Raw genomic sequence first — 24,591 nt, forward strand, 5'->3', positions numbered from 1 at the left:
GCTTTATTTCGGTTTTAGCTTGCTTGAAACAAATCCCTTTCTTCACTGAAGTTTGAGAAAACAATGTTTAGACCCTGAATAACTTCAGCTTTCTCTCACGGAGGGGGGTCGGGGTTTCGGCCGAGGCCCCGGGGCCGGGGTACCCCGGCCCCGGGGCCTCGGCCGAAACCCCGACCCCCAGGCCGGGCCTTAGCGGGTTAAGGCGGGTACCCACAATGCCTTGCGGCCCTGCAACGTCGCCGACCGCTGTGGAGAAGCAGCGACTGCGCCGTGAGGCGCCGGGCGGGACCGGGACCGGCGGTGCGTTACCGGGCCCCTTCCTCGGGTTGCTGCCCGTTATTTCTCGGAGAGATTCGGCCCCCTGAGCTTTTTCAGCCGTAGCTCCGTGCCTCAGCGTCCGCCCCGCTTGGGCCCGGCTCCCCGGGCTGTCACACAGGACGGTCCCTGGGGGAAGGTGGTAGTGCCAGGCTGGCGAGGCGGGGAGGAGGCCTGAACCTCTCCTCACGACCGCCTTTCCTTCCCTCCTCTTCTATCTTTATTTTTTTTTTTTTCCTAGAAAGGAGAGGCCGGTGTGCTCGCCGGGAATCCGGCCATGTTCTGAAGGAGGCCTCCAGGACTCAGCTTGGATCCAGATATCGCAGGTGTGCGTGAAGAAATTGCCCTCCTCGCGTCCCCCGTGAAGCTCTTGGTAAGGCGGCTGCGCTTCCGAGTACGCAAAACTGCACGACTTTAAAAGTATGCAACAGTCCCTGGTATAGATGTGAAAGTCAACCCTGCCTGCTCCGTGAAGATGGGGGGCAGTGTTTAGTTCAAAGCGTTTCTTCAGCTGACGAGGCATCTGTGGCCTTTTTGCCCTGGTGAGACCCATAGGGAAGTTTCAGGACCATGGAATCATGCAGACCACGTCACCCGCTTAATCTTTGTATACTGAATTGCAAAGCTCTGTGCAGGTTGGCTGCGTGAATTTGCTGCTACATCAGAGGAACAAAGTCCTATTATAGCTCATTTCCACTTAAAAGTGTCTAGTGCCACTTCTGCCTTTTTGCTTGCTTTTAGCAAGCTAAAGATTCCTAACATGGAAACTCATATGGTGCATTTGTAGTTTTCACTCTGGAAACAGATTGTTTGGGAAATAAGGGCGTGAGATTGGTCTGTGTGAAGCTGTCTATTTCCACCTTGGACCGCTTAGTCCAAAATATTTATATTCATCAATGAAAACTTACTCCTAAACTAAACATTTTCTTTACTGCTCATGTCCATTTACATCAGAGCAAAACAATACCTATTTGTTTAAGGTGGCTGCACAGTTGTTACTTTAGTATTTACTCCTGAAACTTAAACAGCACAATGGCTGTGTACCCAGTCAGCTAGTAGGGCTCAGCTTTTAGGTGGTAAACAATGATAATTGGATCACTTACAACTTTGTGGGCAAATACAGTTGAAAATAGACTAGGCACCTCTAAAGATGTTACCTTCTAGGAAGCTTAGAGCGTGACTCTTTTTCCTTGTCCCCCTTCATTTCTAAATGCTTTGCTGGAGGAGAGAAAGGTGAGAAGCTGGTGGCCTTAGTTACTGCCTCCTTTTCTTGGATGATGCTGTACGGATGAAGCTCTGCCTTCCCACTAGGCAGATGTGGTGATTTGGTCAGGGAACTTAGTGCTTCTGCAGTGGGCATGTATTCAGATTGCAGTTGACCAAAGTCTTTCTTTTAAAAAGTTTTTATCAAAAAAACAGTTATGGCAGACCCAAAGGCAATTGCTTCCTCTGTCATCTTGGAGTTGGAGATCTGAAACTCATGCTGTATGTAAATGATGTGGATATTGGCTGTTGTAGGATGTATGTCTCATTCTGCTCTATTGAATATTCTTGGCGTATGCAGAATTGAAGTGGAAAAGGCTTTCTTGTTCAGCTCCAGCAATGATCATTTGCCATTGAGGCTGGAAGGCCTTTGCTCTGGAAGGCCTGCCTCTGTTAGTTATTCTGAAGGAAACCCTGGGAAAAAGGAGGAAAAAATGTTAAAGGAAGGACAGCGGTAAGGGGGGACGAGCGGCCAGCCAAAGAGAGGGACCTTGTAACTTGTCGGTAATGTACAAGGAGTCACTGGGGAAATACAGCCCTGAGGAAAGGGAGTTGGCATGCAAAGAGAATATAACAAAAATGGCAAAGAGGAGGGCCCAAAGTATGCACAATTATCTGCCTGGCTATTACTGCTAAGTTATTTACTTTATTTCTGTACTGCAGAGGAAGAATTTTCCCTTCTCTTGACAATGACAAATAGTGGAATTGAAGATGCGGACTTTGATTCATGTAAATGTGTTTATGGCCTCTGTTTAGGATATGAGCAAACATATTTTATGTGTAGCGCTACCTCCCTCCTCACATGCACATGAGTAAGTTAGGTAAAATTTAATGTTGTTACTGGAATGCTGTTGGAGAAAGTGTGTTTCATTATACAAGGGTTGCTTGCCACACTTTTGTTTCCTTTTTCTGAAAGTTACACAATTTCCATTTGACGATTGATAAGAATAATTCTATTCAGTTTTAATTTTGATGCGGGGTGACTGGAAGATCTTAACTGTTAATTGCAGTAACCTTTCCAGTCTAAACCACTTTTTTCTCACAACTTACGTGTTTTGTCTAATACAAATTAAGATCGAAAGGTAGCATATTCTAAATGTCAGTGAAAACACTGTTCCTTAAATTACACAGAATTATGTATTTGTCAACAAGATGTTTACAAAGGAGTAAGTGCTTTAGATAAAAGGCAGTGAGTTCTGCCACGTATGACTTCTGCTTTTGACAGTGATAATACATAGGTACAATGCTGAGCTAATTTCTTTCTGAATCATGTTGTCTTAGCTGCTGGTGTGTATCATTGTATTTATTGTACCACTGTGGTTGCAGTTCACAGGAAGGCTGTTCTGCTTTAGAGATGTCTAAGAAACTGATGTTGTCACATTCACACAAATCTAATGTTTTCTTACCTGTAACATTTTTCTTTTTAAAATAGCCTTGCTTTTCTAATTAAAGATACGTTCTCGCTCCATTTCCTACTGGGTTGTGGCAATTTTATGTAACGCTTAATCATTTACCTTCTAAAATTATTGCAAGATTGTTAATCCTACTGATAATCTAAGGACTGATGACTGTTAAGTCAAATAGCACAGTGAACAAGTGTCAAAGACTTGAATAAAGGTGTTTCTGCCTCTCAGACCGGTGTTTGATGAAAACACTGGCCTGCTATTTTTTGCTTCATATCTTGACTGACCAGTAAGCTTGACGTTTAGTAGTTGGTGCGGTTTCTAGTCAGCCTGGTGACTTCTTTGCTTTTTATTACGTGTTACAAGTTTGTTTTCTGGGGTAGAAACGAAAGGATGGACTGGAAGTCAAAAGGAAGAAGAGATGTTATTTATTTAAAGTTAATTAAAATATTGTACTACCAAATTAGTTGGAATTGTGAATTCATTTTTTATCTAAATTGCAGTCTTATGCTGCACCCTACACTGTATTTCTTTTAATCATGAGTGGTTTGTGTCCTTTCATTTTTTCCAGGTTGTGTGCTGTGTGAGTCACATATTTTTCTTAATGGGAATTTTATCTGTAGCTTGACACTGCTCCCTGCTGCTGCATTTCATGCTTCATAAAAATTAGAGTAAGATGATGTGGTCTGCCAGTGAGACATGACTGTTGGAATTAGAATTCTATTTTGTGTAAAAGTTCCCAATAATTGCCACCTTTGCTTAGAATTCAATTGATAAGCAAACTCAATATTTCTGGAAAATCATTATTTTTTGTATCTTCTAGTAAAGCGCTCTTTTAGCAAAGTGTTCAGCACTCTTAAGTGTAACAGTTTCTGCTATTTTTTGCTTAGGTCTATTTAGTTGTATGCAAGTGAGCCTGTGTAATTGTGCATGATTATTAAGTGCTTTCAAGAAAGGGTAGTGGATGGGTCTGGGAGCAGCATCAAGTAAGAGTCTGTTTTGATACAACATATGCCATAGAAGAGTTCCCATGTTTATCACCCCTCTCCACCTTTTCAGCTATGGCTGAATTACACCTTTCCAACGAACAAATGAAGATGACTAAATCCCTCAAAACGTGCAAAGTAAATGGAAAAGTAAGGTTGTGGGTTTTACGGTGTTTTGTTTTGTTTGTTTGTTGTTTCCCCTGCGATTGGTCGTGATTCAGTGGTTTAGACTGCAAGCTCTTTTTCATAGAGATGTGCTTGTAAGGTACTGAACATCTTACCAATATCAAATCCTTGAACGTGACTTAGTTTTTTGTTTTTCTTTTTCTCCTTTTGTAGAATCATGGCAAGTCCAAGAACAAGGAAAGTTCTCAAGGAAGTCAGAGCACAAGATGAGAACAATGTGAGAAAAATTATAATCTTCTTTAGATTAGTTTTGTAGAATTGAAGTCTCTTTTTACCTACTGCAGATGTATGTTGTGGTCTACTACAGCTATTGTCTTTATAGCCCTAGGATGGCTAACTAATGGTAACATATAAATTTGGATATCTCGTATTTGTGTTAGTTCCAGTAACTTTTATTCATATATGTATTATAATACGTTGTTGCATATTTGGCACAAGTCTTTCAGAAGTTCTAGTAATGCTGTAACCCCTGGAGTCTCTTGAATAAGTGATGTCTTGGGTACAGCTTAATTAAAATGGTCTATTTCAAGTAGCTTGATTATACGCTACCTTAAATATGATAGCCCATGGACAGCTTCAGTTTTATTTATATCAACCCATTAAACCTTGAATGGTGATTCCAATCATAAGAACTTAAGTTGTTGCACTGTATGAGCAATAAAGCTATTTTTAAGAAAAACCTCTGTTTAGATCTATCATTTACTGCCAAACTGTAGTATGACTGAATAAATGTTCCGAACTTTATATGTTGCATCTTTATTTTGCCAAGCAAACCTCAAGAATTCAGTTTGGTTACTCTCTCCTCCTTCAAGACAATATGGAAATGAAATCAAGTTGAATTCTTTGCTCGTTAGTTTCAATTTGCTCATCTGTATTTCCTCGCTGGTTTTTGGTAGTTGGTACAGTAATTTTTATAATCCAAGTCAGGCAAGTTAATGAGTATTTCTTTCCACACAGCATAAATAAATATTTGAAGGAAGCTTATGCTGTCAGGGAAGGTGTTGCCAAACACTAAGAACTCTCCCTTCTGAAATTATTTTGTGCCTGTAATGTTCTCATGATTTGACTTTTTGAGCTGTACTGTGAATACTTCATGTGGACAAGTGATGGCTGAGTGTTACGGATAATTGTTTTTCTCTCGCAGGTCTGTTTTGAATGTGGTGCATTTAACCCCCAGTGGGTGAGTGTGACCTATGGAATTTGGATCTGTCTTGAGTGCTCAGGAAAACACCGAGGCTTGGGAGTTCACCTCAGGTCAGCCTTTCAAGCAGACGATGGACTGAGTTGGGTTACCTCAGGGTGCATTATGGCTGTGAACAGAATGTATTGTTTCGGAAGGGTATAGAATGTCTCGATTCCAACATTTCACTGGCAGTTTTGCTTCATGCTCTTCTCTAAAGTGAGCTTTACTCTCTGTGCCTTGTCTGTAATTAGTTGGGGCGTGTGCTGCACCAGTGCAGCTATGTTATGCTGAGTTCTAGAAAGCAATGTCTCTAGCTACACCTTGAGGTTTTGCAGTGGTGTTTGGTGATACTGTGCTAGTCCTTGTACTCTGTTCTTCTAATCTTGTATAATCTTTATCAATTAAAACTGAAGTAGTGCTAGAGCAACTTGAGAGTTGAGCAAAAAAAAGTCACAGTATGTTTACAGAATGTTTCTGTAGTGTATGCAAATGTATAAAACAGTTCTGTTCAGGAGATTATTTTTTTTTGAAATGATAGTTTTTGTTTTTTCCAAGAAGCATACTTGACTGAGACGGGAATCTATGGAATAAGAACTGTTATGTGTTCTGGAGACTCACAGTGTTTGTATATATAACAGGGGCAGAGCATGGGATAGTTAACTCAAATGAGAAAGGGAGAGAAAGTCTAGAAGGGAAATCACCAAAGCAAGGAGGCCATTCAGAAGTATGTGCTTTGCTTTTCAAGATGTGATTTGAAGCTCATTCGTGAGTAGAAATTGCATAGGAAATAAGAGTTTGGAACTATTTCATATGTTACATGAAAGAAAAAATGAAATTACTGAGAAGAGGTGTGATGAAGGGTATTTCTTTAGGGACAAAAAGAAAGAAATTGGTCAAGATACAAGTTTTAAAGAGCCTTCTTGAGGGTGATAAGTCTCACTCCCCCCCCCCCCCCCCCCCCCATGACCTGGTATTTAACAACAGGGCACTGTTTGGGTTTTCTGTGTTTTTGTTTTGTGGTGTTTGGTTTGTTTGGGTTTTTTAATAATATAGTTTAATGAGCAGTAGCAAGAATTTATGGCTCGAAGCAGAGTTGAGATGCCAACTGCAGTCATAAATGCCCTGGGATGAGGTCACGTTATAGGCTAGGCTGTTTTAAACCGTTGAGCTGTCAGTAACTGATGGTCATTATGAGCAGAAGCATGGAGTATGACAGGAGCTGTCCTCGCAGGTCATTTAAGTGTAACTGTGCAAATAGACAGGAAAAGAAAATTGCAGACTAAAGAAGTATGGGAAAAGTTTGTTTTATGTAGTTGGTTAGGTTAATTTCTGGACTTGAAGAAAGTTGCTTTTTCCATCACTTGTCTTCTGTTGACTGTCTCTTAAGTGCCAATAAATGCCATGATTTTAGCTTATTTTGGTGCGGATTTGACCACCTTCTTATGATGATCTATCTTTCAATACTTGGAGACTGTTCTTTAACATGTTTATACTCCCAACTGTTGAGATAGGTTGTGATAAGCTGTGGGGTGTTTTTGTCCCTGCTGATATAGCAGGAAATTATAACAATCTGTGATTTTTATTTTATTTTTTTAAAAAAAAACACTTTTCAGTTTTGTACGTTCTGTAACCATGGACAAATGGAAAGATATTGAGCTGGAGAAAATGAAGGCTGGAGGTAATAGCAAATTTCGAGAGTTCTTGGAGTCTCAAGATGACTATGATCCCTGCTGGTCAATGCAAGAGAAGTACAACAGCAAAGCTGCAGCTCTTTTTAGAGATCAGGTAAGTTCAATTGTGTGTGTGTCCTCATCCCCTACTATCTGAAAATATCAAAGTACTTTGTAAGCACTTGTTTTTGAATGGGGGAAGGAAAAGTAGCAACCTTTTGAACCTCTGCAAAGGTTCTTGAAAGGCATAAGTCTTAGTGCTTCTTCCCAACTCTTGCAAGCATTTTCTTTAGAAACTTTCTTTTCTGCATTTATCTGAGGTGGCTCAGATTTTCACTGCTGCAATTTGTTGCAACTAGTTAGTCAGCGGAGCTGTCCCAATCCACAGTAGACAGTTTACTACTTCAGCAGTTCAGTTTTGTCTGAAGTGGTTGTTGATAAATCTGTTGTGTATGTAGTAACAAAATGGTAAATTAATTTGCCAAATGAATGAACAAATAAATTGATAATTGTAATGGCATTATCATTTTGTGGAGGTTTGGAATTTCCAAAAATGAAATGACAAACAACTTGAACTTGTGAGCTTAGAGATTTACAAGGATATTGTATTTTTATGCTGACCCTACCACGAAGTGGTAAGAGGGTACATTCTGTGCTCACTGGGATATCCATGCAGCTTTGAAGTTTGTTGTATGTGTTGTCTCTCTGCATCTTTGTAAGTTGCTGGGAATAGGAGGCAGTTGGCTAAAGTGGAATATCTTGACGAAAGCAAAGAATTCGTAAGTTCTGTGCTGTAGGCCTTTTGGTATGTGAAATGGGAAACTATGGAGTTTCTGTGGCAAGGCTTTTGGAAATTTTATATTAACTTGCTGAAGTTATGACTTGGATTGGAGGAGCTGTATGGAGTGAAGAGATGAAGTTCAGGCCTTTTGTTTGAAGGAGGCAGAGAGAACATTTAAATTCTGTGTATGTGTTTTAGCCACCCTATGCTAGAAATAAATCCACCTCTTTCTTCTCCATTATTCTGTGATTAGTGCTTACATCTCTTTATTAATCTAGTCTTTCCTTTGCAAACCAAATTTGCCTGTTTGGAAGAAGTTGCCTAAAATCAGTTGCCTGAAATAAAACCAGTGTTCAGTTCAACATTATTAGCCCGAGTTCAGAAAAAAATCAGTTTCTTGTGAAAACACAAATTAATTGGTCTATGTAGCTGGCAGCAAATTGGAAAAATGACTAGTCCTCACTTTACAGGACCAGTGTATAACTTGTTTGAAAACTTTGATCTAGCATTGTTGATTATTTTCCTGCCTCTTCTAGGTAGCTACAGTAGCTGAAGGCAAGGAGTGGTCCATTGAAACTTCTCCTGCCAGGAACTGGACCCCACCTCAGCCTAAAATGTCTCTCTCTTCCACTCATCGGTATGTATTCTTGTTATCTAATGCTGATATAGGTACAGCAGGATCAAAACCTGATGTTTGAATGCCTGCTGGTTCTATTCTGTTGATGGTGTTGTCTGAAGTAGCATTTATTTTGCTGAAGTTAAGGAAAATGAGGTAGCAGGGCTTTAATTTCTGTAATAATTCCCACCTCCTTCACCTGAACCTTAAACCATGGCAGAGTCAAGTCAGCAAGAGCAGAGGACAAGCCATGCTGTTTTTATCTTGACTTGTAATTCACCTGAGACTAGTCATTGTGTCAGTCACACATAGTGTGTCACAGCCTTACCTTAACTGCAGTGCCGTTCCAGTTTGTGACTGAATGCCAGGGAAGAAGAAACAGGCTGCTTCCTTATGTTGCCAATTACTAAGAGGAACATCAAAGCTGGACCGCAGCACTTTTGTTTTTTTGCTTTTGCATGTAGTGTTTGTTATTCTTTGCACTAAAGAATCGAGTTAACTGAAAAAGCAGTTGTAAATCAAGCGAACAAGTGCTTCATGCCTGACCATCATTCAGCAAGTTCAGGGGCTAGCTGTAGTCTTAAGTAGCATTGTCTGTGTCTGGGTCTACTCTTGCTTTATTCATTCAATACTCCAGTGGCTTTTAGTGGTTGCATTAGAGTTCCCTACTTGATAGACTAAAGAAATAATCAATTTTGCACCTGTATTATGATGATATATGTCAAGCTGCACTGCTGAGCTAGTGGTTTTTGCTGCCTGCAGTTTGATTCGTAAATCTTTCATTTCAGTAGTTCTGCTGGACAATCTCAGACTGCAACTGCCTCTTCTGACAAGGCGTTTGAAGACTGGTTAAATGATGATGTCAACTCTTACCAAGGGTAATGCAATATTTATTAACTTTCCAAGTGCATGGCTTTCTAGCATAACAAAGACTTGGATGTTATACTACAGCTACACAACTGTAGTCCTGATTCATTGGTTAAGTTAAACTTGTTTACTATTAAAAATATGTTGATAACATATGATAAAGAATAAGATGAAGGAAAGTGCCTCTTAATGCATTTGTGTAACAAAAATGTTTGAATAGCACCAAAGAAAGAGATTGTAATTCAAAATGTTACTGTGGTGGGCTCCAAACTGGGGACTTTTAGTGTGTATAGTATCTTACAGTGATTTGAGTTGAACAGGGGTATTTATAAAGCTAACACTATTTTCTTCTTTCTTTCCTTTTCTTGTTTTCATGTATCACTTTATTAGGATTTACTCAGACTTCTGATATCAGTGATCTGTTAAACCTGGAGAATCATTAAGACCGCATTAGCTTGCATAGGGGACGCATTAATTTGCAAGGACTCCCCAGTGGGTCCTTGTTGGTGTTATGTCTTTATGAAGTGAGGGGTTTTGTATTTTGGGTGCTAGGTGCTTTAGGACTTTTTTCCAGGTGTATTTCGAAGTCTGTTAAACAATTCTCATTCTTCCATGCTTTTCAGTTTTTGTTTAATGGTTTTAATGAAGGCATGCTAATACAGATACTGTTTATTCATCTTCTTATGGTAGTGGCCAAGAGAATCGCTACGTGGGGTTTGGAAACACAGTAAACCCTCCGAAAAAAGAGGATGACTTCCTGAATAATGCTATGTCTTCATTGTACTCGGTAAGGAATTGCTTGAAGCTTTCTGTGACCTGAATTACGATTTTCTTCTATTTTATCCTGTTATGGGAGAATATAAACGGAGAAGAGAAACTAAAGGCTGCAGGTAGATACAGAGAGATGTAGAATATTGGTTGTATTCTCAGAGTGAAGAAGATACTGGTGGACTTTAAAAGGCAAAACGAAGGGAGAAACTTGAGCAAAACTTAGGAATTATGTCTGGTATCAGTTTATAGAAATAAGAAAATTAGGCTATAGCAATGGATTAAGAATTATTACTCAGCAGGGCTTGGAGGGGAAAAAAAAAAAGTAATTACCTGTTGGGAATAGCAGTTAGGCTGGTAGTACTCTAAATAGCTTAACCATATTGGGTATGTTCAGTGGAAAACAACTGAAATGTGTGTGTACATGGGTGCCAGAAGCCCTGAGTAGTGATGAAAACATTTGAAATACTTGTGACAGGGTGTGAAGAGATAACAGCATATGGTTGAACAGTTGTCATGATTAAAGTAGAGATAGTGAAAGATGCATTGTTGAAGGAAAATGGGAATAAAATTGGAGGCAGTCAGAGACATACTGGTGCTTTGATAGGCTGCAAAGTAACAGTGCTGAACAATATTTGGGATTTGGAGTCGCTTTGAAATACAGTAAGGTTTTCTACCAGGGTTAGTGGCCAGTAGTTTTCTGTAGAGCCTCGTCAGTCTAAGTATCCACACAAGGTTCCATTGTTTGTTTTTTTTTGTTTGTTTGTTTTTTTCCTTAAATAATTTCACTAGAACGTAATAAAAAAAGCTAATGCCTGAGCCTTTGAACAGTATTCCAGGTGATCCCACAGGGTGCTTAGTATACGTCTGATGATATTTTCTAGGTATGTCATAGATTGTAGGCCAGAGAGTTCAGGTTAGAAACCACATCTATAATGTATTGCAGATATGCTAAGACAGCAAAGGAGACATGACAGTGTCTTGTCCAAGTTACTGTCAACTGTTATTTGAATACATGATCCTATTGAAACTTATGATTAAAATGCCCCCTTGTGACCACAGATACATACTACAGTGCAATTTTAAGTTGTTATAGAGAGACTGAATATTTGCATGCATATTCATCCTGGTGAAGAAACCAATTTTCCTTCCACTGCGTATGATTGTTTTTTTTTCTACATGTGCTACATTTATGTATATACGTTATTTTCTGCTGTTGCATAGAAGGAACATTTTCTGAGAACCACACCGACTATGCTATCCAACTTGATCTGTAAGGAACAGATGTAATGACAGTTTAGATTTTGTCTTGAGTCCCTTGAGACTCTGCTTAACCTAAAACCACAAGACACATCACTTTGCCTTTTTTGCAATTGGTGACATAATCATCTTTCAGTGTTTCAGCATGGGACAAGAAGGGTAATTAATGAAGAGAGTTCAAAAGGATAGGCAAAAAATACTTTTTGCTGCTTTTTTTAAAAGAAGTTTCCTCAACTCAAATATGTGGTGTAGTCAAATTAAGTAGAAGGAGTAATGAGAAAAAGATTTTACCATTCACGGCCTTTGTATGGAAATCTACCCAAAAGGTAACATGTTACCAAAACATCCACACTTTAAACAGAATATCTACCCTTTGATAGAAATCAAATTGATAAAAGGCAGTGGTAGACAAGGATATTAACCTTGCATTCGTAGCACTGTGTTTACAAGATTCTGCAGCACAGCTTAAAATTAGGGGGTGAAGAAAAAAAAAGAAAAGAAAAAAAAGACTTCTATCTGTTTCTTCATTTGTTATTATATACAAGGAGAACCACAGACATGTTAAAGTTTGTTTCTGTTTTTTATCCGTTCAGGTATGGTGGGGTTTTTCCCCACTTGTTTTACTTGTTTGGGCAGATGCTGGATGAATGAGTTACTTACAAGAACTGAAATCTGAACAGCTGTGAAGTGATTTTTAATGATTTTGGTAAAAAAAAAATAAAAATTAATCATTAGAATCACTCTCCCACTCCACTTTCTTTTAGCTGGTTTCTTAATCAGTGTCTGACAATCAGTAGTTAGAAGAAATCTTTTCTGATTCATTACAGAAAAGTCTTTTAAGAAATGGCCAGTGGTTTTCAGATCTTCCAAGAACCAATAAGGCAAAATAAAGCTTTGTTTCTTTTGTTTTTAAAGATAAATTTTGCAGGAAAGAAGCAGGTTGAAGCTTTATTATGAAACAAAAAAATGCTGAATGGGCATTTTATGAATTGCTGCCTCATATTTTTGAGCACTGATTCTTGTTTGCTCTTCAACTTTTTCCAGGCATACATTTTAGCTGCTCATTGGTATTTTTTTTTATTTTATTTTATTTTTTAATTTGTTGGTTTTTTTCCCCCATTCCATGCTCATTTGCTGACAAGCAAATCTCTGTTTACTAAGGTTTTAATGTCTTTTTTTGTTCTCTAACTTTTCTTGGGGGGGAGGGGTGGGGAGGAGGTTTTTTTCACGTAGCCATTTTTAGTAGAATAACATCTGAAGCACCGAGCTTTGTTCAAATTGCAGCTGTTTTGACATAAATAATAGAAGTTCATTGCTATATTACAGTTAAGTGAGAGACTATAATTTTTGCTCTTACTATGTTCTTATGACTACAGGACGAGCTGTATTGGCGAACATTTTGACTTAATTGAACATGTGATACTGTACACTTGGTTATTCACTATTATTATTCACATAGCTTATGACATTCTCACTTTCTTTAAAGGGATGGAGCAGTTTCACGACTGGAGCAAGCAAAATTGCCTCAGCTGCTAAAGAGGGTGTAAGTAACCAAAATGTATTTCAGTGTAATTCTTGTAAACTCAGAGAATCTGTTAGTGTTCTAATAGTGATGTATCTTTAAAAGTATTATCAAGACAAACTAAATCCTGCTCTTTGTGTATCTTTGCCTATGGCATATAAAATAGATCCATCTCGAATGCAGATTTCTGTCTTAACTATTTCTCACATTTCTGAATGGACATTTTTGTAAATTTGTCCACCGGATATAAGCATCAAGAAAGAACTCAACAAAAATCTTGTTATCAAGCAGAAATTTTGGTCTATGCCAAGTAAAGCCAAATTTCATTCTTCAGCAGGAATTTAATACCAAGTTACAAACTGCTGATGGTTTTATATTTTTTCCTTCCTTTGACTTCTAACTACAGCATTTTTGTCAATTTAAATAGAAAGCTTGTTGGGCAGAGGTTGTGCCCAGAGGGACACTTTGGGAAAAACTGAGGCATGATCTTCATGCTCTGCATGTTCTGCAAATTCATGCACTTAGATGACAATCATTCAACTAACTGTAGACTAAAACCAGACAAAATAAAAATTTACTACGTTTTACATAGATGATGGTGGAAAGTGATTAAATATTTTTGTGAAAATAATGCATTACAACTTTTTTCAGTTTTGCTTAGTATTCTTCTGAACTTTTATGAGCATAATAGTTATCTCTTAAGTTTAAATAGTTTAAGAGCATAACAGTTCTCTTACTTTGGGTGACGTTATGAGACACAAAAGTATTGATACTAATCCACATTGGCCCACCAAGGTCTAGCCTATATTGAAGATGCTTTCTTCCCCCTGTTGTAAGCTGAGAAAGACTGGTCTTCCTCAGAGCAGTCTGGATTGCCAGAGGTGGCGATATGGACATTCTCAGTTCACTATGAAGTTCTGGCAAAGGTCCACTCATCTTGGAGAGGATCATGCTGCATTTCTAAATATGTGTATTTAAAAATCAAAGGTTTTATTCCTAGTAAACTTGAATGTATTTGCTTCTTTTCACAGGCTACCAGATTTGGATCTCAAGCAAGTCAAAAGGTGGTTATAGATTTAGCTCTATCTTATTGACTGTAATTGGCTTTAAATGTCACGTATTTGCCTGCACCAATTGATTTAGACTTGATTATCAACAGACCATTGTGTTTTTCCTTCATAGTGCACAGTAATTTTTAGGTTCTAGCTTTTATTTCCATGGGAATTGCAATCAACTGCAGTGATCAAATTAAGCAAGAAATAAACAGTGATACTCTGCTGCGTATAACTGTCGGGTGTACTGGAGAGGCAGTAGAATTAAATGCTTTAATTCATGCATGCTTGCAAACTTAAAATACCCTTATTTTATTTCTGTGAACCTTAAATGTGGTCTATCTTGAAGTAGTTTTCTTGGTGATAAAATATAATGCAAACCGTCTTTCCATCGCTAAAGCCTAGTAAGATACTACAAATGTGAACTGCTTAATATGGTTATTAAATTAACTTGCTTGTGTGTATTTTAAAAAGTAGCAATTACAAAAGCATTTCCTCTTTCAAACTAGGGTTAAAAGAGAGATAGTCAGACGTGAATTACCCAGAGCTCTGACATCAGCAAGATCTGTTTGCATGGAAAAGTTTTAAATTCAAATGTGAAAATGTGTAAAAGAATAGGAATCTTAATGTGCCAGAGTTCTGAGTGAGAGAGGGCTTACATATATTACTATATGGTATAGGGAGTTTTACTTTGACTTATAACTCTTCTTCTATGTATAGCATTACCCTGGCATGCTTTCTGATATGGGTAGGGTGCTATTGCTCAAAACAAATGCGAAACTGCAGGTGTTGATGTTCAGACAGATGTATGCAGTAGGATATTAATACTCCAAATAGCAAGCCAAACTTGTGCATGTTTTGCAACAAAAATGTCTTGTCAAAGCACTCAAACTGATATTTAGAAGCTTTAAAGTATTTGCTGCTTGGCTTACGTAAGAAAAACTAAGTGTCATACAAGTCTTCTTTCACCCCTTCTGGTGGTTTCCCTTTTAGAAAACTGTTCTTTCTTTAGTATTATTACCAAATGTAAATATAATATTAAGTGTAAAAGCTCATCACATCTACTGACAAGGACCACAGTAACATGGTGCTCTAGAGTCTAAGTGGTGTTACTGAAGCTTAAATTTTGTTCCTGAAACATCTGAACTTTTGTTCTGTAGAACAGATTTAACATCTTTTTGATGTAATATGTTGTTTAAAAGTGTATTTGGTGTCCAGTGACCAAACGTATTCACTGTTTGTCTTGTCAGTAGATGTTAAAGTTGGAAAAGGTTCATGCTACTTAACTTGCCTGAAAAAATGCTGCCAATTTTTTGCTAAAAGCTGCTTCTACCTTCCTTGCTCTTTCTCTTTTGCTGTCTGGGTAAAGTTTTGGGGCTACAAGCAGCAGCCAGAGCCGGTAACACCCTCACATATATTCTTGTGCATGGACTCCTTGTCGCTGTTCGTGCTGAATATGTGCATTTGCTCTTGAGCTGTCTTTTCTTTTTTGCCTTAAGTCAAATCTGTTTAGAATAATGTTGTGTGTTTCATACGGTAATGTTTCTTCAAACCTATTTAAAATAGGTTAAATTGGATAGAGATATCCAAACTCTGCACTCTCAGAAAACACACTGTACTTTTGTCCATGCTCTTCATAAATACAGATGACTTCAGGATTTCTGTTTGCATGTCTGATCCAGGAATGCAGTATACCAAGAACTACCCTGGGGTGTTGTTTGAAGGCAGACTCTTTAATAAATGCCCCATTATGTAGTGTTTATAATGGTGGTTAGGATGCTATCCTAAATTCAACAATAGTAAAGATGAAGAAGCGAATTCAGATGGAAACACAATTGTACCCAAATCTTTCCATATTTACAAAATTATGTGGTCAAATAAATGGGATAATATGAGAATTATTCCTGATTCTAGCAATGACTTCACTTAGTATACCTGAACTGTTAGTCTTAGTGTATTACACTCTTTATTATAGAACATAAACGGTTTGTCAGGTTTAATAGACTCTGAAGGATTTTTTTAAAAAAATTTAAAATCTCCTTTCTTGTTTTTCTTAAGCACATCTTAGCCTCACTTCCACTGGAAACAAGCCTTACGTGACTTGCATTCACATTTCTTACTAGGTGGAAATGGGGTTACCTTTTGCCTTTGTCTTCTCAAATAACTTTTGAACTGGTAAGGAGTAGAAGTATTAGAAATAATGGTGGTTGGGTAGAGAGAGTGGAGATCTTAGTAGTGCTGTGGCTAAGGGAAAAGCTTTTTAGACACCTGGGAATCTGTAGAGGGAAGATGCTCAAGGTGCTCCATCCCCAGGAAGAATATGAATGAAAGCTCACACCCTCACAAATGTTGGTGATAAGGTATAAACCCTTAGGAAATGAAACTTCATTAGGCTCTGCTAATGTTTAGGATTAATGTTTGCCTCACAAGCAAATTGGCCCTTTTGGATTAATTGGGCTAATTCAGAAGGTAATCAGTATAATACAGCAATTCTGAAGAAAAGTTTAAATCAGTTAAAGGCTTATTATGGTAGTAGGGAAACAAATGGTTTCAAATGAACCATTTGCAAACCCTGCTGTCTGTGTCAATATCATCTTATGAGAGTAATTTTGTGACTTATACTGTGGGCTTACATTTTTGTAAGATGCCTCTGAAGTACAATGTCCTTGTACTTGTTCTGGATTGCAATAGATTTCTGAAGTTCATTGTTTTGTCTCCCTGTAAACCTGGAGCTGTAAAAAAGATTACAAAAATCTTCCGTCTCAGCTTTGCCTCTTGTGTATTGCTAGGAAACAATTGGGCTGTTATTAATAGATGGCAATTGCAGCACTACAAGACAGAAGAATTGGTGAAAAATTGGCCCAAAAGATCTAACTCTGCAAGTAATTCCATTAGTAAGGAAAAATAAGGGCGGATGAGGTCAGTTCTTCCAAATACTCGGCTGCAGGCATTAACAAGGAAGGGGCCCATCTTCTAGGCTATTGCTGGTTGAACCATTGCTTCTGCTTCCAGTGCAAGATCAGACTTTGCTTGGACTCTGGGCATCTCCAACAACCTATTGCCATGTGCATCTGTTTTTAATTTATTTTCTTTTAATGTTTTCTGCAGCGCTGTACTGCGTGTGCTTTTCAGCTCATTCTGCTTATATGAATCAAAGCTTAAGGCTTCACATGTTTTTGGAGATACTGCTGAGAAATTAGCCTGCAGGAGATGTTGGCTGTGTTTTTTGTTTTTTGTTTTTTAAAAGGAAAATATAACTGACTTTGTTTTTGTTTTGCTTTTAAATAGGCATCAGAGTTAGGTCAGACATTAAATGAAAATGTTCTCAAACCTGCACAGGAAAAGGTAACTTTGGAACTAGTAAATTACTTGCAGAACATGGTTATGCTGACTTAGGGAGTGATTGTTTCCTCCTGCCACAACTGCCCAGTTTGTCAGGGCATCCTTCTGTTTTTTCATATACTAGCACAGTAGCAAAGGGGAAACATGAAATAATTCAAAGCTAGCATATTACCAAAGAAGGGTTAATGAGGGTAATTTCCATCCAGCAATCTTTCCCATGTCCACAAGAGTCTGTATTCTTCCCCATTAGATACTGTTTTATACATTTCATGCTTTCAATAATGGAAGATGGTACAAGATGAAAATGCACCCTAAATGGATATAAAAATCAGTTATAAAAAAACCCCAAAACTATTAGTAGTATCTTTGAGCGTCAAGTTTGTAGTATTTTACCCATCTGCCTGCCAGTATTGTTTTAATTCAGCTAAGGATCTTCAAGCAACTGTAGTTCATCTGCTGCCTCATTAGGGGCAGTAGAATTTGGGGCAAAGTATACGTTTAAGATGAATGGGGTCAGTTTATCAATAGAAGCAACATGTTCTTGCAGCCTTTATTTGGTATTCGTTCAGAATATTCTAGTAGTCAGTTAAAATTAATACGCAAAGTGTGGTCTAAAGTAAAATTTTGATAAGCAGTTCTAGTTACTATGTCGTTTCTAGGAAACTAGTTTGAAGCAAATTTGCACCTTCCCTTTACAATTTTTAGTGACCATGTGGCTAATGGCACTTCCAACAGCAGTTGGAAGAAAGCACATGTACTGACCTGAGTAAATACAGATAGTCACTAGTGGGCATATAAAAAAAGCAAGGCAGTCCTCGTAAGTGACTAGTGATCACTGATACTAGAAATTTTAGTCGAAGATTCTCCCCAGTGTCAAATGTTGCCTTCCTGTTTCATATGTTTAAAAAAATGTACTATTACATCTTTCCCATTTGGCGTGCATTTATTCTGTGCTTCTAGAATTTTGGATCAGCTCCAAAATTTTGATGAAGTCTTTTCTGAGAATGTGGTGCTCTACTTACTTACGTACCTTTCCCAAAATATATTGGTTTTGATAAAGCAGACTAATTTTGCTCTTGCAAGAGAAGCAGTACCACTTTGGGATATGGATTAATTTTCAAATTGAAAAGAATTGTTTAATCACATTACAAATTAATTTGTCTTGCATTACCTTTATTAATTCAATATTCTTTACATAGCATTTCAAATCACAGGAGAAGACTCTAATTGGTTTCCTATTCCCTAGAATCATCCACAACTTATTTCAGAGTGCTTAGATGCATTATTTTCAGGGTTATTTTTAGGGTGCATTTCCTTGGGCTGATTTTTATTTTGTAGGACAATTTAATGAGGAATGTTGCATTCTATAATAAAAAAGGTCTATTTCCCTTGGGATGTTGTGCTGTTAGGTCTAAATAAATGTTACTAAATAAGTGTTACTTTCTGAATTAAGTGTTCAGTGATCTGCTTAGCATGTATATGGTTATATAAAGTCACTTGCTTTGGAGCAGCTGCCATTTATTAATTGGTGAAAGGCACTAATTGTATTCTGGTTGACCAAAGTTCAAAGCCTTTTTAATATTTAGATAAGCATGTATAAAAGATAGAGAATAAAATGGATCAGATAGGTTACTAATCTCTCCAAATCAAATGTTGTAGTAAAATGTATTTATAAAATGTCACATTTGCGGATTTTTGTATTGGTGTTTTTATGCTCAGCATTAGTGTAATGATACCTTCCTCCAACTGTATGTATATCAGTAGAAAATTCCCACAAACTTTGAAGGACTGAGGTTCACTCCATTAGAGATCACTGGACTTTATATGTCATTTTCTTAACTTTGTTAGCTTTGACTTAAGTATATTTTGATTAACTTTCAGTTTTGTGGGTTTTTTTTTTACACTTTTTGTTTTTATCTGTTAAGCACAAGCAAACTTGTCTTAAAGTTTCAATAATAACGTTGTTTTATGACTAATTACCAATACTTTGATTCACATAGGTGAAAGAGGGGAAAATATTTGAGGAGGTCACCATGGGGGTATCACAGTTGGCCAGCAAGGTATGAAGTGGCCTGCCTGCCTTTGAGGAGGCCAAACAGTAAGCCAGTCTCCATATTCTTATGAAGAGTTTGTAGTGAAACAGAATCACTATGCAGCTTTAGTCTCTGCTTGTGTTGAATACAGAAATTTTGAAAGTGCAATTTTCAGTATGCAGTGCTTCTGTTGGGGTGTTAAAAAGCTCTACAGGTATGATGATAGTCCTCCAGTAGTTTCACCGAGGTCATGATGTAGAGTTGCAAGACAGCCAGTGTCCCAAATACAAAAAGAAAATATCTGCTAAAGAATATGGAGACAGCTTGCATTACATTTGTACGGTTAGACTTACTAATGTTCTGTACCTTTTTTCTTTGTCATCTTTTGCTATCATGGCTTGGTAATGTGGTAAGTTTTGCCTACAATTGCTAAGTACAGAAGTCCTGCACAATCTAGTACCTATTTTGATAACTTGTATGGTGTTACCTAGGAGGGTCTGTCTTTCCAGCACTGTGAAAGTCAGCTCTGGAAGCTCTATCATGTACCAGCTTAGTGCCTTAAATCTTGGGAATATTTGAATAAAATAAGTGATGTTACCTGTTCTGTTTGGAGCCTAGCAACTTTAAGTCTGAATTCTGGGATTCATCCTCTGCATCTGTGACTTAGAGTAGTAACTTCCATGGGTGTCACTTCAGAATTTGTGTTTCTAATCCAATGCCAGTTCAATATAATAACCCCCAAAGGATTCTCCTAGCAGTAATGTTTGTTCTAGAACTCAACTTTTGGCCTGTTTTACATGGGCAGGGAAATAATATTACTGAAACAGGGTGGAAGTAGTTTTGTAGAACAGTAGAAATGTAAATACTAGTTACATGAATCATAACATCAAAACATTAGTGCTCTCATTAAGTTTAATTTTATGTAAGGAGTAATTCCAGCATTTTTGTCAAGGAAGTCTAGGGGAGAATTCAAAAGCGGTTATTGACAATGATGGCTGAAAAAGCTGAACTCAGCCTACTTTTCACGTCTTCCAGCAGCACAATGCTGTCAAATGTTTGAATGTATGTTCTTTACATCAACCATGTAACTGCCCGTCAAAAATATTAGTAAGTTATGAGAGAAATTTTTCTGATGAAATGTGTTCTCTTTATCTGAACAAGTGGAGGAATGTGTTGTGGCTCTTGCTGTTGGACTTGGAAGAAGTGTTGGTTCAGTCCGGATGAATGGAGTGTCTTTTTTTTTCTCTAGGTTCAGGGAGTTGGAAGTAAGGGATGGCGAGACGTCACCACTTTTTTTTCTGGCAAACCAGATGATAATTCTGAAAGGTATTTTTTTGTTATTATTTTCTGTGTCTCTCTAAACACAAATTTTTTATCTCCTGTATGTCCTCTGCAGTGTAGTAGTAGCAGGTAATTTTTAAATATGAAGAAATTATTCTGTCTTTGCTAGTAATCCTCCTGTATGTAATATGGAAGGAATTCAATCTGTTTGTTTATGACAGTAGTTAAACTGAACAAAATAGTGCATGACACCTTGATTTTAAATTTTTTCCAAATGCATATCCACCCCCCACCCCAGGCCTATTAGTACTTTAGGCTGTTAACAAAAATCTGTTCATTAGAAGATAAGCTTATGCCATTTGGAGCAATATGTTTAGTTCTTCTGCCTTCATCCTCAGTTTTTTGTTTAAGCAAGGGCCAGTAGCATTATAATTTTCCTTGTTTGTGGTCATTTATTATTAAGTTTGTCATAACTAATTTATTTCTACCTTCCTTTCTTCCCCCCCCCCCGTAAAAGGCCAGCTGAGGGAGACAGCTACCAGAACAGTGGAGGGGAGGGCTACCAGAACAATACTGTAGATCAAAGCTTCTGGGAGACCTTTGGCAACTCGGATCCACCGAAAGCTCATAAATCTCCAAGCAGTGAGAGCTGGACCTATGTGGACAATTCCACAGAGAAGAAGAGCTCCGATAGCTGGGACGTGTGGGGCTCAGGAACAGTCTCCAACAACAAGAACAGTAACAGCGACAGTTGGGAAAATTGGGAGACCAACTGGGAAAACACAGGAGGGGAGAGCAAGACCAAAAAACCTCCTAAGGCAACAAAAAAGGCGTCTTCAGCTGATGATGGGTGGGATAACCAGAACTGGTAGAACTCTGTTAACCCTGTTTTGCACAGCTAGGAAAGGGAGGCTATGCTGGCTCATTGAGGGGAGAAAGTTTTACACGCAACTGGAGTATCTTGGTTGACCTTACTGATCTGTTACTTTTGCGCTTCCCATTCATTCTCCTTTCTTCTATCCCGGTTTAGGACAAAAAAAAGTAGCATCTGAATCTTTTATTACATAAAGGTGGCTCTCTGTTTTTTAAGGATAGTGATAAATATAATCTCCTTGCACTATTGAAGCTGGTTACAGTCACTTTCTTAACATGAATGTTCAAAGGAAAAAAAAATCAGTGCAAGTACACTTTCATGGCACAGTCTTGCATGTATAGGTTAATAGATATTCATCCAGTCTTCATATAATTTGAGATGACCTGAGGTGTTTAATGCAAACTAAGGACAGGGTGTGTCTTTAAAAGATAGCCATTAAATAAGCAAACTGCAGTTGAATAGATCTAGTTCAAATGCCTTATGGATTGCTCTGATGATATTAAGTCTGGCAATTCAAGATGGTCTTTACGATACTTTATATTGGAGCTTTGTTTTTAAACTTTTATGAAGGTTTGGGTGGGTTTTTTTAGTCTTTTAAAACTGATTTTCTCCCCTTAGAATTAATAAGGAATCTAGAGCTAGGTAATTATTTGTGTAAACTCATAGCTTTGACCTGAGCTATCAAGGGATATCCAGAGTAGCTCTACTTGCCATTCTTGCTCAATGGGTTAAGAGTTTGCACAGTGCAGCACCGATAAAATGTAAAGCTGTGGTGTTCTCCTTCCTTACCTGAACCCTTCACCCAGTTTGAGTATTTTGTATAGTCGTTTTTTTCTTGTTTTCTTCCTTCTACCCATCTATTTTATCTGTTCTGATAAAAATGAAATCTTTCTGCTGCTTATGGCCTTTTGGACTTCAGTTTGGCAACTTGGCAGTGAAACAAATTCATAAAAAAGATTCCTGTAAGAAAAAATGGGTGGAAAATATGAGAACATTGAGGAGAGAGGCTGGCAGCAAGCCCCTTTCAAGATGAGTAGATGTCTGGATTTAATAGTAAAATTTAAATTAAGCAGATGTTTTCCAAATTAATCTTTAATATATCAAACTGTATCTCTGTTTCTATCTTGTATTTCTCCACATTTTCTTCCTGGATCTTGTTAAAGAAACACTGTTTCAAAAGCTTTAGAAACTCCTTGTCAGCATTAAGGAATGGAATAGAAGATTCAGTTATGTGTCAGTTTTGACCCAATGAATTGCTTTGCATGACACAAACCATAACTTCTACAGAAGGATTGTGAGTTTAATAACAATGGTGTCCTATATATCCCATTTTATTTTTTGGGGGTGTGTTGTAAATGTACACTCAGCCCAAACTCAATCGGCTCACTTGAAAACTTCAAATCATGATGTCGTTACGTAGTCTGCTTTACTACCAGCATGGAGTTCTTTACTGTGGACCCTGTAAATCTTAATACATACCTAAAAAGCCTTTTATTTTTGAAATTAGTTAATTTGTTCAAGCAAACAACCAACCTAAGTAGTCAAAGTTACCTTAAATAACGCTTCATTTCTTTTTCTCTTCACAGAGGTTTTTGAGCTTATAGTAATATCGAGGTTAAAAAGGAAGGAAAATCATGGATCACCTCAAAAGTAGCAGATTTTAAAGGCTTAAGTCTAAGTAGAAGTAGCTCTATTTATAGCCTGATTCTGTATTTCTATTAGTAGGATCTTTCAGATGGTGAACAAAGTATTTTTCTAGTCTTCTCTAGTCCTGTCCTGCAAGAGTTGGGATTTCTCTTTTTCCCCTTGCTTCTCCTGATAGCGTGGTCTCTGTGAAGCTCATGCAGCAGGACCCGGTGCTGCTCACGACCCAAGCACTACTCTAGGCTGAGCCATGTGAGGCGCTCGAGGCGTTCTTGCTGACACTCTGACCCTCTGGAAGTGCCGAAGGCACGAGAGATCTTGGTTTACAATGCTGCTTGTGGTACCACTGGCAGAAGTTTACAGCCTGACTATAAAACAAGGATTTTGTTCTGCTTTTTCTCCAGTTCCAGATATACCTTTGTCATAGCTTAATTGCATGTCAAATGTAACTTCGTATTTTTATGCATACACCTCTGTTGCTTACTTGTCATTTGTCTGCTGCCCAGTATGAAACTGTAATGCATGTACTTTGCAGGCGGTGCTGTGTAATGTATGTGAAGTGGCACTGCCTAGTCCTTGACTAACGGTTAGTCTTTGTGAAGTGTTGCAGTAGCGGTGACGGCAAAATGCATCCGATGGGTTGCACTATCTGACTGCTGGTGTCTGTCTGGAGTGATGTGAAGCTGATTCAGCTTCCTGTATACAAATTTATTACAGTTTCTCTTTCATAAATCTCCTGAAATAGCTCGTAGCGGGATAAGCTTTATTTCGGACCATTCAATCAACAGTATTGTGATGTGTATGCGTACGTTCTCCTCAGCTGTGTGGTTTGCCTACGAGAAAACTGGTTTATTTATGTATCACTTGCATCTACAATTGGCATGAGCCATTTGTTTGTTCTTCTGGTTTTATTTTTGTATCTCTTGGGTCTTTATGTTCTAAATGAAACTAAACAGCCAGAGCCCTACTCAGGCAGAAGCTTTGGGTAACAATTTTTCTTCCAGTTGAGGAGACGGTGACAGAACAGTTGCTATCTCTCTTTTTGCAGTGCTGTAGAGATGCAACAAAATGCTACAACTCCCAGAAGGGTGTTACTGGAAGATACTAAAAACCAATAACATGGCAGAAAAGTGTAAGTGCAGCCACAGAACTAGCGTGTCAACTGATCTCAGTTTGACAGGCAAATTGGTATTTTTTTATGACTTGTCTGAATCTGAATCTTAACGTTTTACTGTGTCTTCCAGAGGAGAGGATGAAATGGGGGCATTTTCTTCTGCAAAGCCTCTGTTTTATTGGATTTTACTTTTTTTTGTGTAGATGGCTGGGGAGTTTCTGCAGTTTGGTGGAATGCATGCAATCAAGGTGCATGTGTGGAGCAAGTGTTTATGAATTAGACTTTTTTTTAATTCCCCCTCCTCTCCTCAAATCCTCCTTTTTTGGCCTGATTGTGAGCACTGTAAATAGAGGTACTGAGTGCAGCCTGCTGGAGCTGAGGCCGCTTGTCTGAAGTGAAGATACGGCCGCTGAATCTGAGTGAGCATGTGG

At 38.1% G+C, this 24,591-nt stretch overlaps 1 protein-coding gene across 4 annotated transcripts; it reads left to right on the plus strand.

Moving 5' to 3' along the window:
* Window positions 1–346: 346 nt before the first annotated feature.
* On the plus strand, window positions 347–22,524 carry ARFGAP1 (ARF GTPase activating protein 1). 4 transcript variants are annotated; one of them, XM_075020832.1, is made up of 14 exons: window positions 347–454; window positions 557–688; window positions 4,307–4,370; window positions 5,298–5,407; window positions 6,950–7,121; window positions 8,324–8,424; window positions 9,192–9,281; window positions 9,961–10,057; window positions 12,785–12,841; window positions 13,852–13,884; window positions 17,161–17,217; window positions 19,215–19,274; window positions 20,497–20,573; window positions 21,046–22,524. In XM_075020832.1, exons 3-14 carry the CDS (start codon window positions 4,311–4,313, stop codon window positions 21,398–21,400), a joined length of 1,269 nt encoding a protein of 422 aa, XP_074876933.1. In that variant the 5' UTR covers window positions 347–454; window positions 557–688; window positions 4,307–4,310; the 3' UTR covers window positions 21,401–22,524. The 4 variants fall into 4 exon arrangements, with proteins under 4 accessions (XP_074876933.1, XP_074876930.1, XP_074876941.1 ...); XM_075020829.1 differs by having other exon boundaries at window positions 372–688; XM_075020840.1 differs by having other exon boundaries at window positions 372–688; window positions 9,195–9,281.
* Window positions 22,525–24,591: the final 2,067 nt, after the last annotated feature.

Source organism: Buteo buteo, chromosome 2 (genome assembly GCF_964188355.1).
Source record: "Buteo buteo chromosome 2, bButBut1.hap1.1, whole genome shotgun sequence".
Lineage (NCBI taxonomy): Eukaryota > Metazoa > Chordata > Aves > Accipitriformes > Accipitridae > Buteo > Buteo buteo.

What these genes read in the sequence shown, in the direction of transcription:
- ARFGAP1 (XM_075020832.1), top strand. Translation starts at nt 4,311, where the DNA reads ATGGCAAGTCCAAGAACAAGGAAAGTTCTCAAGGAAGTCAGAGCACAA. An exon ending in TCAAACCTGCACAGGAAAAG is followed by an intron (nt 17,218 to 19,214) that starts GTAACTTTGGAA and finishes TGATTCACATAG; the next exon opens with GTGAAAGAGGGGAAAATATT. An exon ending in CCAGATGATAATTCTGAAAG is followed by an intron (nt 20,574 to 21,045) that starts GTATTTTTTTGT and finishes CCCCCGTAAAAG; the next exon opens with GCCAGCTGAGGGAGACAGCT.